Genomic DNA, 13,376 nt, shown 5'->3' with positions numbered 1-13,376 from the left:
CCCGGCTCCAGTGCTTTCACTGCCCTGGACTGGGGTGATCTCTTCCTCATCCTGCTGGGATGTCACCCCAAGGCCCATCCTCCCTTCTGCTGCTGTCCCAGCAGGATGGGAGATCTCTTAGGACTCTGATTCCATGGCTGAGAGCATGACAGTGAGAGCCGGAAGACCCTTGGCGAGGACCAAGACCAGCCCCTCAGTTTTTAATACTGCCTTTCCCAAAGTAGGGACGCCTTGATTTTAAGTTGTACGTAGATGTGCATTGTTTCTATTATTATAGTTACATTTTTACTTAATTCCCATTAGGAAACTCCTATAACTAGCCTATCAAATCTATGATTTCACAGATTATTTAAGATGCAGCAAAATAAGTGAGTTGATTTAAAACGAAATAGTAGGTAAGTAATAGTGCACCTATGCATAAACATGGCAAACGTTTTGAAAGCGATACACAAAAGACTGAAGTTATGGAAACTGAGGCCCAGAGGGGTCCACAGGCCTGGAAGTACCAGAGCCATGCCTGGCCTGCCCTCCTTACCCACCACCTCTCTCCACCCTTTCAGGAAACCTGAGGCCTTGTCTAGTCTCCTGCATGGCTGCCGCTAGGCAGGGCTGGAGGTCTCCTGACCCCACCCCACCCCCAGCCCTGCATTGCCTAAGCTGCAGTCCTTACCTGTCTTCTCTTCAATTTTGAGAATATTTCTACTGTAGAAAGAATGAGGGCAGACTGCAGGAGTAGGGCCCGGGGAAGGTATGTGTGTGTGGTGAGGGGAGGTTCTGAGGTTACAAATAGAGGCCTTGAAGGAAATGAGGTATGCTGAAGTCACTTAGTTTTGGGCTGTGTATGAGGATGCTCTGGAGGGGCCCTCAAGAGTCCCAGGGTTTCTCCCCTGCACTATGCTGCGTGAGGAAGAAGGAGGTAGGCGGGGAGGCCCAGAAAAGGCCCCCTAGCTGCAGGCAGCAAGGTTGCGAAATGGGTCCCCAATTCCAGCTGGCCAGCTTCACTTTTCCTTTCCCTCCCGTGTGTGTGTGTGTGTGTGTGTGTGTATGGGTGTGGGTGTGGGTGTGTGTTTAAAATCACAACAGGAAATGAGTAGTGATTTGTCTAGAGAGGGGGCAGAGAGCAGCCCCTCTGAGTCTGTGAAGAACTGGTTTCCTCAGCTGGCAGGGGAGCTGTCTTCTCACTAAACTGGGCACCCCTCGCAGCCTCCTACCCTATCCATGCCTGTGGAACACTTCCAGACTCTATGTATGAAAGCCAGCCACCCCCTTCCTTGGCCTTTCTCACACACAGAGTATTAGAATATTGGGAGGCTCTAGCCACCCCTTTCTTTGGCCTTGGGCCCCCTGCATCCTGGTACTTTTGCCTCCCATTCCCGTTCAGAGTTTCCTAATCATTTAACAGCCCTCCTCTCCTCTTCTCTCCCAGGCCAGGGCCTGCCCTGTGTCTCAGGCACAGCTCCAGCCCTGTCCTCTCCTCCCCCGCTGTCTCCTTGAAGTTGCCTCTCCACCCAGCCTGCTCCCAACACCCCTCGTCCCCCCCCACACTGTTTCCAAGCCAAAGGAAGTAACTTAAGCAAAAGCCGTGTTTTAGAGTCCAGCAAGGATTTCTCAATAGCAGGAAGACCCTGGTTCTGATTCTGAATCAGAGCTGCAGAATCCAGGCATCTCATCCCTGGGACCCAGGATTGCATGAATACCTTTGTGGACTGGACATGGGCCAGGTGGGGGATGGAAGCAGGGGGAAGTACGAGCAGGAAGGGGGCCCAGGGGACAGAGGTGACACAATGTGGCTGAGCCCCGGACTTGCTGGTGGAACAAGAAATGCTGAAGTCAGGACCTGGCAGGAAACAGGAGCATGAAGGCAGGCCGTTTAGCAATGCTGCTGTCAGGCCTGCCTGGTGGTCTTGGTCTACCTGTGAAGGCCCCAGATTCTTGATCATCTTCCCAGCCCTCCCTCTATCCTCCCAGCCCTCAGGACGAGATCCCTGAGTGGCTCTGACCAGCAAGATGGCATCTTCCACTGTCTCGGACATTCAGAGAAGGAAGATTCTGGCAGTAGAAGGGAAGGGAAAAAGTGATCTCAGCTCTGGGACAACTGAGTGAGGACTCAGGACTCAACAAATATTTGTTGAATCAATCAGTACATGTGTGTCAAGAGCTGGGAACAAAGATGAAAGACAGCGCCCTGCTCTCATAACACTTGTAGTCAGGTAAACAGGCTGTGATAAAAGGAACTACTGGGGTTATGGGAGCCTGCATACTGCCTACCTGGAGGGTTTTCTTTAGTCAGGAGGCCACAGGACTCTGGCTGAAGGCACAGACAGTAACTTGGTGGAGAAGGTAGGGAAGGATGGGGTGGAGATGAAGGAGGACGATAATACAAACCACAGCTCCCATTTGTGGCGTGTTTATTATCTGCCACGCCCTGTGCTATGTGCTGTGAATGCACCGTCCCATTTTACAGTTGAGCAAACTGAGACTCAGACATTAAGTCACTTGCCCATAGTCTCACAGTTGGAAGGTGGCAGAACCAGGATTCAAACCCAAGCTGTTGGCATATAGAGCCCCAGCTGGGGCCATGGCAGAACAGAGTGATGGGCAAGGTGGGGAGGTTCCTAAAATACTAGCCAGATGCAACGTGTTCCCTGAGATTATGGTTAAGGAGGAAATGGCATTCTTCCTCACCCAGGGGTCTCATGCCCTATCCTACAATCTTGGGGTGTGTGGATATGTTGAGGATATTTTCTCAAGGCACAGAGGTCCCCTTCCCCATGTTTATTTTAGGGAGAGTGACTGGAATCTTGCAGTTAAAGCCGGGGTCTTCTTGGGAATGGGGTAGGGTCTGTTGTTTTTGGAAAAGCCTCCACTATTTAGGGAAATGCCTCTTGAACAATGTGAATGATGGAAAAGTTGAGAAAAACTGGAGTTGTGGGGAGTATAGAGTGCTGAACACTGGAGTCAGGGTACAGGGAGGGCTCAGCACTTACACACATACCCCAGGTCTATTCTGGGGCCTGGAACTGAAAGTCTTTTGCGACATCACAGGCAGGCTGTGGTCTGTCCTCTGGCTGTCTCATCTCCCTCCCAGCTTCCTAACAGCCTTCTCTATGCTGGAATCCCCAACTCCTTGGTCCCCAGACCACCCCCCCAAGTTCCTCCCACAACACGGCGTCGCTCCCCTTGGTTTACCTGAGACTCTTCTGTCCTCAGGATTTGGGGCCTTTGGACAGAGCCCCTCTGGAGGATGTGCTGGGGTGGGTCCGCTCTGATAAGGCTGGGCCACGAGGGGGCAGCTACCCTCTGGGTTTCTGGGGTCAGAATGCTCAGGTCCTCTAGGCCCAAGCCCAGGACACTGCTTTTCCCCCATGCCTTCCACGGACAGAGGGAAGTAGCCTAGACACTGCCTGTGGAGGAGCCTGGGAGAGAAGGCACCCTCTCCCAATCTGAACACATCTCTACACTGGTTTTGGAGTGGTGTGAGTGGCCAAGCGTCTGTGTGTGCATGTGAATTTGTGCATATGTGTGGTGGGGCAGGCCGAGGAATCTGGACTTTAGGGGAGAGGAAAATAATGTGGTGGAGGGGGTTGGATAACAAAGGATTTTTACTTGCAACTAATAGTCTCCAGCTGCAAAAATACCAAAGGGGAGGCCAGGCTGGGCTGGAGACCAGCTCTTGCCAACTCCTCACCGGCCTGCTGAGTGGGGCCCTGCCTGGCCTTTGGGAGGTGGAAGGGGAGACCAGCCAATGGTAAATATCTGCGAGCAGGACGGTCCCTCTGCCTTCCTTCCTGGAACTGGGATGGAATACAAGCCAGGAGGGAGTCCCAAAGTTCAGCCTCGTCCTGAGGCGTGGGAGAATTATTGTGGAACTGCACCTGGACGGGGGGTATCAGATCCCTTCAGGTGTCTTCCTCCTCCCCTCTTGCCAAGGGAAGGGTGGGTGGGGAGCAGCAGGGCAGGGTGTTGCCAGCCCTGGAGCCTGGTAGTGACTCGGAAGCCTCAGAAGTTAGAGAGAAGGATGCAGCTGCACCAGCTGGAGCTGGGAAAACAGCTTCAAGTGATGAATTTCGTCTACATGCCAGCAACCCCCCAGAGCCCTACTGTGCCCACCAAGTAAAGGGCACACAGCCCTGATTGCCTTTCAACCACCTTGCTGGCTGCCTGGGGCTGCGGGCCTGTCCCCCCCTGCCCCCCCCTGCCCCCGCACAACCTCCCCTTCCCCCCCCTTTGGGACTTTGGCTTCCTCTGGAGGTAGCCCAGCAGCGTTCATTTTAATCTGTGTTCTCTGTGGTAACAGTGTGTGGGGCATTTTGATCACCTTACCCCTGCACTGGGCCCTCTTCCTATCTGTACTGGGACCCACATTCCCAGGCTGCTCTGTCCCCTCTCTCTGACCATGTCAGTACCGGAGCCCAGAGGAGAGAGTGGCTGGGTTCAGGGGTACATCAACACTTACAGGGGTAACTCATCCTTGTGTCTTTCTCCATTCACCTTGGAGAGAAGTTCAGTGGGGGTGGGGGACCTGAAGAGGAAATTAGTTTGATGAGAGCCTCAAATTGGCTGTTTCCCCTCCCCCCCAGCCTAAGTCCTGTGACTCTGAGTCAGTGTCAGGGCCCAGCCAAGTTCCTTGGGAACCATGTTCCTGTTCTCTTTGCCCCCACCCCCACCCCCACCCACTGTTAGGAAACAGCCTGAGTCCCTAGGGGAGGAGAAGGATTAGGGAGGGGTTGAGCCGAATGCCCAGTCATCACACCTATAGCTGTGTGGGGAAAGAATATTCCCCACTAGGTTAAGTGTGGGGTGATTTTCAGCCAAAGGCAGGTCATCCAAAAGTTTCTTTCCCTGTTGGGGAAGTTGGAGGTAGAGTGCAAGGCAGGGGTCCCAGGGAGTCACTGTCTTGGAAATTTCACAAATTGCAAGGGGCATCACCTCTGAGGGTAGTAGTTGAAGGAGGCAGGGGGTGGAACAGAGCCAGTGGATCCTAGAGAGGAGGGGCCCAGAGGAGGCCAGCAGAGGTGACTGTCCCCAGACTTCCTGCCTCCTAGACTTCCGGCTGCCCTTGTCCCACCCGTATTCTCCTCGGCCCTTTTTGTTCTCTTGGATCTCCTCCAGACTCATGGCGTAGACTGATGTAGTACCTGATCTCCATCCTCCTCCCCCACTCCCACCCTTCTGAAGCTCCCCCTCTTTCTGAGCCATGCCTCAGTTTACCTTCAGAGTCCTTTGATGGCCCTCCTATTATGTGCTCTCTCTTCCAGCCCTATATCTTAGTCCCACCCTCCCTAATATGAGGAAATTGAGCGATACGGAAATTGAAAAAACAGGGTAGTGGGGGTGAGTAGAAGAAGTTTATTTTGGCCCATGTCACTGGTTCCAGACTTTTGCCACCATGGGCCATCCTTTTTCCATCCATGTGGTGTCCATATTTTGGCAATCTTTTCTCTCAGATTGGATTAATTGTTGAGTGCCCTGCTTTTGCAATAGTACAGCTTCCAGTCAGTGGTCTGGTTAGCATAAGATAACTCGACTTACTGTATAAAATTGATGCAAGCCCAGCCAAAAGCAAGGATCTGTGATGTTTTAGTTAGCCTGAGTGCTCTTATCTCAAGTAAAAGCAGATTTTAAAAAAAAAACAACAACACAAAAAACTAGAATGAGCTAGTGGACCTGTCCTCACTGCCTTTTGGGACCCCAAGGAGATGGGACTGTTCAAGGAGGGGCTGGTCAATGAACCACCCAACCAACACTTACCCAGTGCCCCCTGTGCCAGCCCTGACTCAGCGCTGGGAATGGGGCTGTGTGGGACGATACTCAGAGACTTCCTGTTGGAGAGAACAGATAGGTGGAAAGATGGCAAAGATCGTATGGCAAAATGTGCCACTGTCGGCAACTCCCATAGGAGCTCAGGGAAGAGAGACAGCCGTCGCCTGGGTGGTGAAGGAGGGCGGCCGTGTCTGTGGGAGGACTCCCTCCATAGCTCTTTCATTCACACTCTCCAGACGTGGAGCAGATGGCCATCGACTGGCTGACGGGTAACTTCTACTTTGTGGATGACATTGATGATAGAATCTTTGTCTGCAATCGCAACGGGGACACGTGTGTCACTCTGCTAGACCTGGAGCTCTACAACCCCAAGGGCATTGCACTGGATCCTACCATGGGGTGAGAGGGGCAGGCAGGGTCTGTGCCCTGGGAGCGGGGAGGCAGAGGCTACAGTGGAAGGGTGGGTGCCCAATGTCCAGAACCCTTTTAACGTGCCATCTGCCCACAGGAAAGTGTTTTTCACTGACTATGGGCAGATCCCAAAGGTGGAGCGCTGTGACATGGATGGGCAGAACCGCACCAAGCTGGTCGATAGCAAGATTGTGTTTCCTCACGGCATCACGCTGGACCTGGTCAGCCGCCTCGTCTACTGGGCCGACGCCTACCTAGACTACATCGAGGTGGTGGACTACGAAGGCAAGGGCCGGCAGACCATCATCCAGGGCATCCTGGTGAGGAGGAAGCCTTTGTGGGGAACCACTGGGGGGTGGCAGCGGGGTGGCCCTGAGCCCCCTCGGAGGGAGAGGGCTGGTTATGAGCACTTTGGGGAAAGGACAGGATATGACTTCCACTCTGATGGGAACAATTATTTTAGAGACACCTTGTACTTCCCATTTCTCATTTGATCCTTACAATAACGCCTGGTTGATGAATGAACAGAATACTCAGTTCCCTTTTGGCAGATGAAAAAAGCAGAGGTTCAAGAGTCTAAGTGATTTGCCTGAGGTTACACAGCTGGGAAGTATTATTCAAACCTAGTCTAGAAGCCTTGCCAGCTCAGAGATGGCACCTCCATTCTAGAATAGACCATCCATCCTGGTTTGCCTGGGACTGTCCTGGTATTAGCCCAGAGAGTCCCACAAACCAGCAAGCTTGTTTGTCTTGGACAAATTAGGACAGTTCGTTCCCTTAGGTAGGTTATGTGGGTAGTAGAGGCTGTTACAGGGCTTGCTTGGGGCCAGTCTGTCCTCTGAACCCTCCCAAGACTGGAGGCTGGAGTCAGGCTAAGAATGTTCTCGATGGACAGTTTAGGGCCCAACTCCAATTTAACCCAGAATCATGCCATCATCTACTATGTGCCTGATTCTGTGGGAGACATAGTTCTTGCTCTCAAAGGGTTGGAGCAGAGTGGGTACAGTAAGTCCACAAATCACCAGACAGTGGAAAACAGCAAGACAGATGGAATGTGGAAGGAGAGACCATCTCTGGTTTGAAGATTCCAGAAGTGCTTCAAAGAGATGCTCTGTGAAGCATGAGTGGGATTTTGACAAGCAAAGGTCTCAAGAACAGGATAGTTCAGCCGGAGGAGACAGGAGTAAAGCATGGAGTTAGACGACTGGAATGAATTTGGGAATGCACATAATGACGTTTGGATGGGAAGCTGAGGAGCTCTTCAGGGGCAGAGGGAGAATTCCCTTCTCTTGCGGTACTGTTCTCGTCTCAGATCGAGCATTTGTACGGCCTGACCGTGTTTGAGAACTATCTCTATGCCACCAACTCGGACAATGCCAACGCCCAGCAGAAGACAAGCGTGATCCGCGTGAACCGCTTCAACAGCACCGACTACCAGGTCGTCACCCGTGTGGACAAGGGTGGCGCCCTCCACATCTACCACCAGCGGCGTCAGCCTCGAGGTGAGCAGGGCTCCACAGCCCCTCCAGGAACCCTCCGGTGGGAACCCCTGATTCTCGTATCATGACTGCTTCTCCTAACCATCCACCCCAGACTATGTCCCCTGGCTCCTCAGCTCCCCCGCCAGCCCTTTCTACCCCTCAGCCTCCATATCCCACCCCCAGGGAGCCCCTTTTCTCTTCCTGCTAAGTTCATAGAGTGCCCCTCCTTGTCCTGGCTAGTCTAGAGGAGAAACACCTGGCCATGGGCAATTGGGTGACTCTTGCCTGGCCATGGCAGCCCCCACCTGAGTCTGACGGCTAGGTTGTGGTGGGTCAGAGGGGACCTAATCTGTGGCTTCTAAATCCTCAAGTGGAACAACAGGCACAAAGACCACAGCAAGAATGGTTGTGGGAAGACTTTAGTAAGCCTTCTCAAGACCTGGGCATGGGGGCTCTGAGGGGTCCTGACCAGCTCTCCAACCTGCCCCCAGTGAGAAGCCATGCCTGTGAGAATGACCAGTATGGGAAGCCGGGTGGCTGCTCCGACATCTGCCTGCTGGCCAACAGCCACAAAGCACGGACCTGCCGCTGCCGCTCTGGCTTCAGCCTGGGCAGTGATGGGAAGTCGTGCAAGAGTGAGTAACAGGGCAGGGTGTGCATGCCTACTGGGATGGGTCGGAAGGTCTCCTTATCTGCCTCCCCACAGTTCAGCCACTTCTGTCTTAGATGCAGAGAGATGAAGGAACTTAGCCACAGTTTCACCATTAGTAAGGGGCAGAGGCAGCATTTGAACCCACATCCAAAAAGAGGGCTTTTCCCACTATCCCACTCAAGCTCCATAGAAGACTATACTCACCCTTTCATGCATTCCTTCATTCAACAAATAAGTATGAGCATGTACTATGTGTCTGGCACTGTCCTGGCAATGAGAATTCAGCAGTGAACAGATAAATGTCATCTCTGGCCTCTATGGGCTTATGGTCTGGCAGGGGAGACAGACAAACAAATAAATAAAATTTCAGGTGGTGGTAGGTGTTAGGAAGAAAATAAACAGAGTTAGCGGTGGCACTGAGGGCTCCAACTTAGATAGACTGGTCAGGGAAGGCTTCTCTACAGAGATGAAATTTGAACCGAGCTCTCTGTGACGTGAGGTGGTGAATCATGTAACTACCTGAAGCAAGAACATTTCTGGCTGAGGGAATCACCAGTGCCAAGGCTCTGAGGCCTGTGTGAGCTTGGCCTCTTTGAAGCAGAAAAGTGACATTATTTGATTCACATTTGTAAAAAGATCACCCTGGCTGCTGGGTGGAGGACATACAGCAGGGAAGTGGCAGGAGGTTATTTCTGTAGGAAGAAGTGACGTTGCGTAGATTAGGATGGTAGCAGAGGAAGTGGTAAAAAGCATCAACATATTTTGATGGTGCTGCTTTTGGGTCACGAATTTCACTGCTGAGCAGTGTACTTAACTGAAAACATGCTACTTGCTACACTTGCCCCATTTTCCATCCCTAGAGGACAGGTTAAAACCCCCAGGGCATTGTCCCCTGGTCCTTACATATTTATGGGTCTGTCCACGTGACCCAGTGCCCCAGTTGCCCCATGTCCCCAGGGCCAGTATAGCTGGGGCATTGCAGCCACTTGGGCCACGGCCCCCGAAGCTGGATGGCAGTTGTGTGTGTGTGTGTGTGTGTACGCCCGCACACGTGCTTACACACATGCATATGTGTGTGTCTGACTATGTGCCTCCGTTTGTGCCTGCCCTAGAGCCAGAACATGAGCTATTCCTTGTGTATGGCAAGGGCCGGCCAGGCATCATCCGGGGCATGGATATGGGGGCCAAGGTCCCAGATGAGCACATGATCCCCATTGAGAACCTCATGAACCCCCGGGCCCTGGACTTCCACGCTGAGACCGGCTTCATCTACTTTGCTGACACCACCAGCTACCTAATTGGCCGCCAGAAGATCGATGGCACTGAGCGGGAGACCATCTTGAAGGATGGTAAGGGCCCCGGAAGTGGGAGGTGGATGGAATGGACTCCCAAGGGACATGGCCCACTGGGGTGGGAAGCAATTTGGGGCCTAGGCATCTCTTTCCCAGTGCCCTCGCAGCATGGAGAGTCCTCTGCTGACTGGCTGGCTGGGCTGGTTGGCATGGAGATGAGGGGATGACAGATTGACCCCTGTGTGACCTCCTTCTTGGCTGAGCCGACAAGAAGCAGGAGGATGGATGGATTAAGCAGTGTGGGCTGTCCTTGCCAGCCCTTGGGAAAACTCAGGGTCTCTCAGCCATTGGCTCTGAGCCCTGGAGCTGGAAGCACCACACAGCCGGGGAGAGACCTGAGGCCTTGAATCAGAGCAGGCACCCTGACACCCCTCTGCACACGCAAGGTCTGTGCAGCCAGACGCCACAGCCGCCGAACGCTGCAGGCTTCCATGTTTTGTGAACTGAATCCAGTCTTTCCCTCTGAGCTGCTCAGGCAGGTCAACAGTGCGTTGTCTTCTGAATATCCATGTGTGAATATCTGTGTGGATGGATATGAGCCTCGGAGCTAAGCTCTGCCGCTTCCCTATCTGTGTTAGGAATTGCCAAACCTGCACGTGGGCCCCCAGGGTGTCCTAACCGATCGATCTAGCTGACGCCAGTTACCAGCCTTTGCCCTGCTCCCCACCCCCCGCCGCGGGTCAGAGAACCTCAGCAGTCAGCAATCATAAGACTTGGGGGAAATCAAAAGTAGCTCCTCATCAGGAAAAGATTGGGGTTCCCTATACCAGGGGAACTGCTATTTAAAGGACACTGGAGATGAAGCCGTTAGCTAAGTGAAAAATCACTTCCTGATTTATTCATTTTGTTAGCTCAGGATTTTTAGGCCAAGGACATGGCATCACACTTGTGCCCAGAGCACATTGCTTCAGCCGTCCACCCCGGCTCAGGCCCAGACATGCCCTCACATGAAAGCCTGTATCCGCCACGTAGGTGGACTGGCTGCCATGTGCAGTTTTGAGAGGCTCTGTGCGTCAACACAGATGTGGCAACACAGATGATCTTCCAGCTCCTTCTTCCATATTCCCATCCCCATCCCTCCCACCCTCTTGGGCACAAGGGGCTCCCTGCCGCCCCTGCTAGCCAAGTTGCTCAAAGATACGCGCATCCTGAGGGGCAGAGGCAGGCGGTTTTGAGCATCCTCTGAGGCCCTCCATCATTGCCCCCTTCACTCCCCACAGGCATCCACAATGTGGAGGGTGTGGCCGTGGACTGGATGGGGGACAATTTGTACTGGACGGATGATGGACCCAAGAAGACCATCAGCGTGGCCAGGCTGGAGAAAGCTGCTCAGACCCGCAAGACCTTAATAGAGGGCAAAATGACACACCCCAGGGCCATTGTGGTGGATCCACTCAATGGGTGAGTCCTCCCAGGGCCTTGGGGTAGGTGGACCGGGCACCTTATAGGTCTCAAAAGTGGGGGATGAGACGGAGAGTGAACAGGGGAGGGCAACCTACGTGGGATGCTTAGGCAAGGATGGGTGTTTGAAAGGGGAGAACGTGTCCCTGTATGCAGGGCAATGGGAGTGATGCCTTAAACACATACATAGAAATCTGATTCTGTCACTCCCAGCTCAGAGCCCTCCTCTGGCTTCCTTCCCCTTAGAGTGAAACCCATATTCCTTATTATGCCTGGGGTCTGCCTGCAGCTTGCTTGACCTCATCTACACCTTACTTCCTGCCCTTGGAAGTTCTGTCCCCACTGCCTCCTTTCTATGCCTCAAACAGACAGCCTAGCTCTTTCTGCCTCAGGACTTCTGCTCTTAAGAGTTCCTCTGCCTGGAACTCCCAGGTGTTTGCAGATCTAGCTCCTTCTCAACATCCACATCTCAGCTCAGATGCCTCCTCCTCAGAGAGGCCTTTCCCACCTGCTGCCTGACCATTCTCCATGCTGTCACCTGCTTTGTGGCTTTCCTGGCTTTTATTACTCTCTGATGTGCGAGGCCTTCTTGGTTCACTAGTTTCTTCTCCGTCTCCCTGGGTGGGACGTGGGTTCCAGGAGAGCAGGGGCCTTGGTTGCCTTGGTCTCCACTGGGTTCCCAAATGCCAGACTGTGCTCAACTTGCAGTAGACACTCATCAAATATTTGTTGAATGGAGGAATAAAAGAATGAAATGTGTGGGCCAGGGTTGTCTCATACATGGATTAGTATCACAGGGAGGCTGTTGATGGCAGGGTGGCCCATGTGCTAACCAGTCACTGCCCACAGGTGGATGTACTGGACAGACTGGGAGGAGGACCCCAAGGACAGTCGGCGAGGGCGGCTGGAGAGGGCCTGGATGGATGGCTCACACCGAGACATCTTTGTCACCTCCAAGACAGTGCTGTGGCCCAATGGGCTGAGCCTGGACATCCCAGCGGGGCGCCTCTACTGGGTGGATGCCTTCTACGACCGCATCGAGACCATATTGCTCAATGGCACAGACCGGAAGGTGGGCGAGTGTGCACCTGTGTGTGTGTGTTCGTGTGTGCATTGCTAGACCATATTTGCCTGTGGGTGAGGCTCTGTGTGTGTCTAGACCCATGGGCTTCCTGTGTGTTTGCCTGTGTTCCCATGGATGTATACATTTGTGTGCTTTTGTGTCTTCTGTGTCGTGTTGTTTGAGGTTTGCCTCTATTAGAGTGCGTCTGTGACTGCGCAGGTTGTCTGCAGGCTTGCCCACAGCTTGTAACTCCCAGCACACATCATAAAGTGCTGCCCTCTGTGCCTTTGCTCATGCAGTTCTTTCTGCCTCCACCCAGCGCCTCGTCACCTGGCACACTGCTCAGGGGCCACCTCCTCCAATATTATCTCTAGTGCCTTCTTCCACCCTGGATTACCATGTATGCCTTCAATGAGACAATGAGCGGCTCCAGGGCAGGAACCATGTCTTTTTCATTTCTTGGTGTGTACCACAAGTTGACCTTTAATAAATCCTGGCAAATGTTTGTTGGGTGAAGAAATGAACAGATGAATTCTGGCTGTCTGCTCAGTACTGTGTGTGTGTGTGTGTGTGTGTGTGTGTGTGTGCGCGCGCATATTGGAGGGATATGAACAAATATGAATGGGCCCAAAAGAAGACCATGTCACCATCAGCCTCCTGCTGGGTTCAGCGTCTGGCATCTCACTCTGTGCAAAGCTATCACCCTCAGGGGCTCCCATATAATGGGAGCAATAAGACTCAGACCCAGGACATGGATAAATGAGGGTATGAAGCAGTGACCCCTCTGGGCCTTCCTCAGGCCCCCCATTTGTCTCAAGCTCCCTAGTAACCTCCCTTCCATTCCTAGATTGTGTATGAGGGTCCTGAACTGAATCATGCCTTTGGCCTGTGTCACCACGGCAACTACCTCTTCTGGACTGAGTACCGGAGTGGCAGTGTCTACCGCTTGGAACGGGGCACAGGAGGTGCACCTCCCACCGTGACCCTTCTGCGTAGCGAGAGGCCCCCCATCTTTGAGATCCGCATGTATGATGCCCAGCAGCAGCAAGGTACCCCCTGGGGCTGGGGCTGGGGCTGGTGATAGGGTGGGACCTACATGGGGGTTGAGACTCCGTAGGGGGTGAAGGCACTGCCCAGGGCTCCTAGACTCTGACTTTTGAGACTCCAAAAGAGAGGCCACCCAGCCCAATTTGACTCTGTATTTCCTATCTCCCTTCCTGCCCCATCTGCATCTCCTTCTTTTCAACATGCTT

At 53.2% G+C, this 13,376-nt stretch overlaps 1 protein-coding gene across 4 annotated transcripts in view; it reads left to right on the top strand.

Moving 5' to 3' along the window:
* The window catches only part of LRP1 (LDL receptor related protein 1), an 84,684-nt gene that overhangs the window by 17,650 nt on the left and 53,658 nt on the right, over positions 1-13,376 (top strand). For all 4 annotated transcript variants that reach the window (XM_074325545.1, XM_074325542.1, XM_074325544.1 and 1 more), the window contains exons 7-14: positions 6,000-6,162; positions 6,272-6,494; positions 7,487-7,676; positions 8,147-8,290; positions 9,420-9,656; positions 10,880-11,060; positions 11,910-12,132; positions 12,971-13,172. In XM_074325545.1, coding sequence (XP_074181646.1) covers positions 6,000-6,162; positions 6,272-6,494; positions 7,487-7,676; positions 8,147-8,290; positions 9,420-9,656; positions 10,880-11,060; positions 11,910-12,132; positions 12,971-13,172 — 1,563 coding nt within the window. The remainder of the gene's footprint in view (positions 1-5,999; positions 6,163-6,271; positions 6,495-7,486; positions 7,677-8,146; positions 8,291-9,419; positions 9,657-10,879; positions 11,061-11,909; positions 12,133-12,970; positions 13,173-13,376) is intronic.

This window comes from Rhinolophus sinicus, linkage group LG02, assembly GCF_036562045.2.
Source record: "Rhinolophus sinicus isolate RSC01 linkage group LG02, ASM3656204v1, whole genome shotgun sequence".
In the NCBI taxonomy this organism is placed as follows: Eukaryota; Metazoa; Chordata; class Mammalia; order Chiroptera; family Rhinolophidae; genus Rhinolophus; species Rhinolophus sinicus.
Note: the sequence above shows the minus strand (reverse complement) of the source record. Positions and strands in the feature narration are given on the sequence as shown.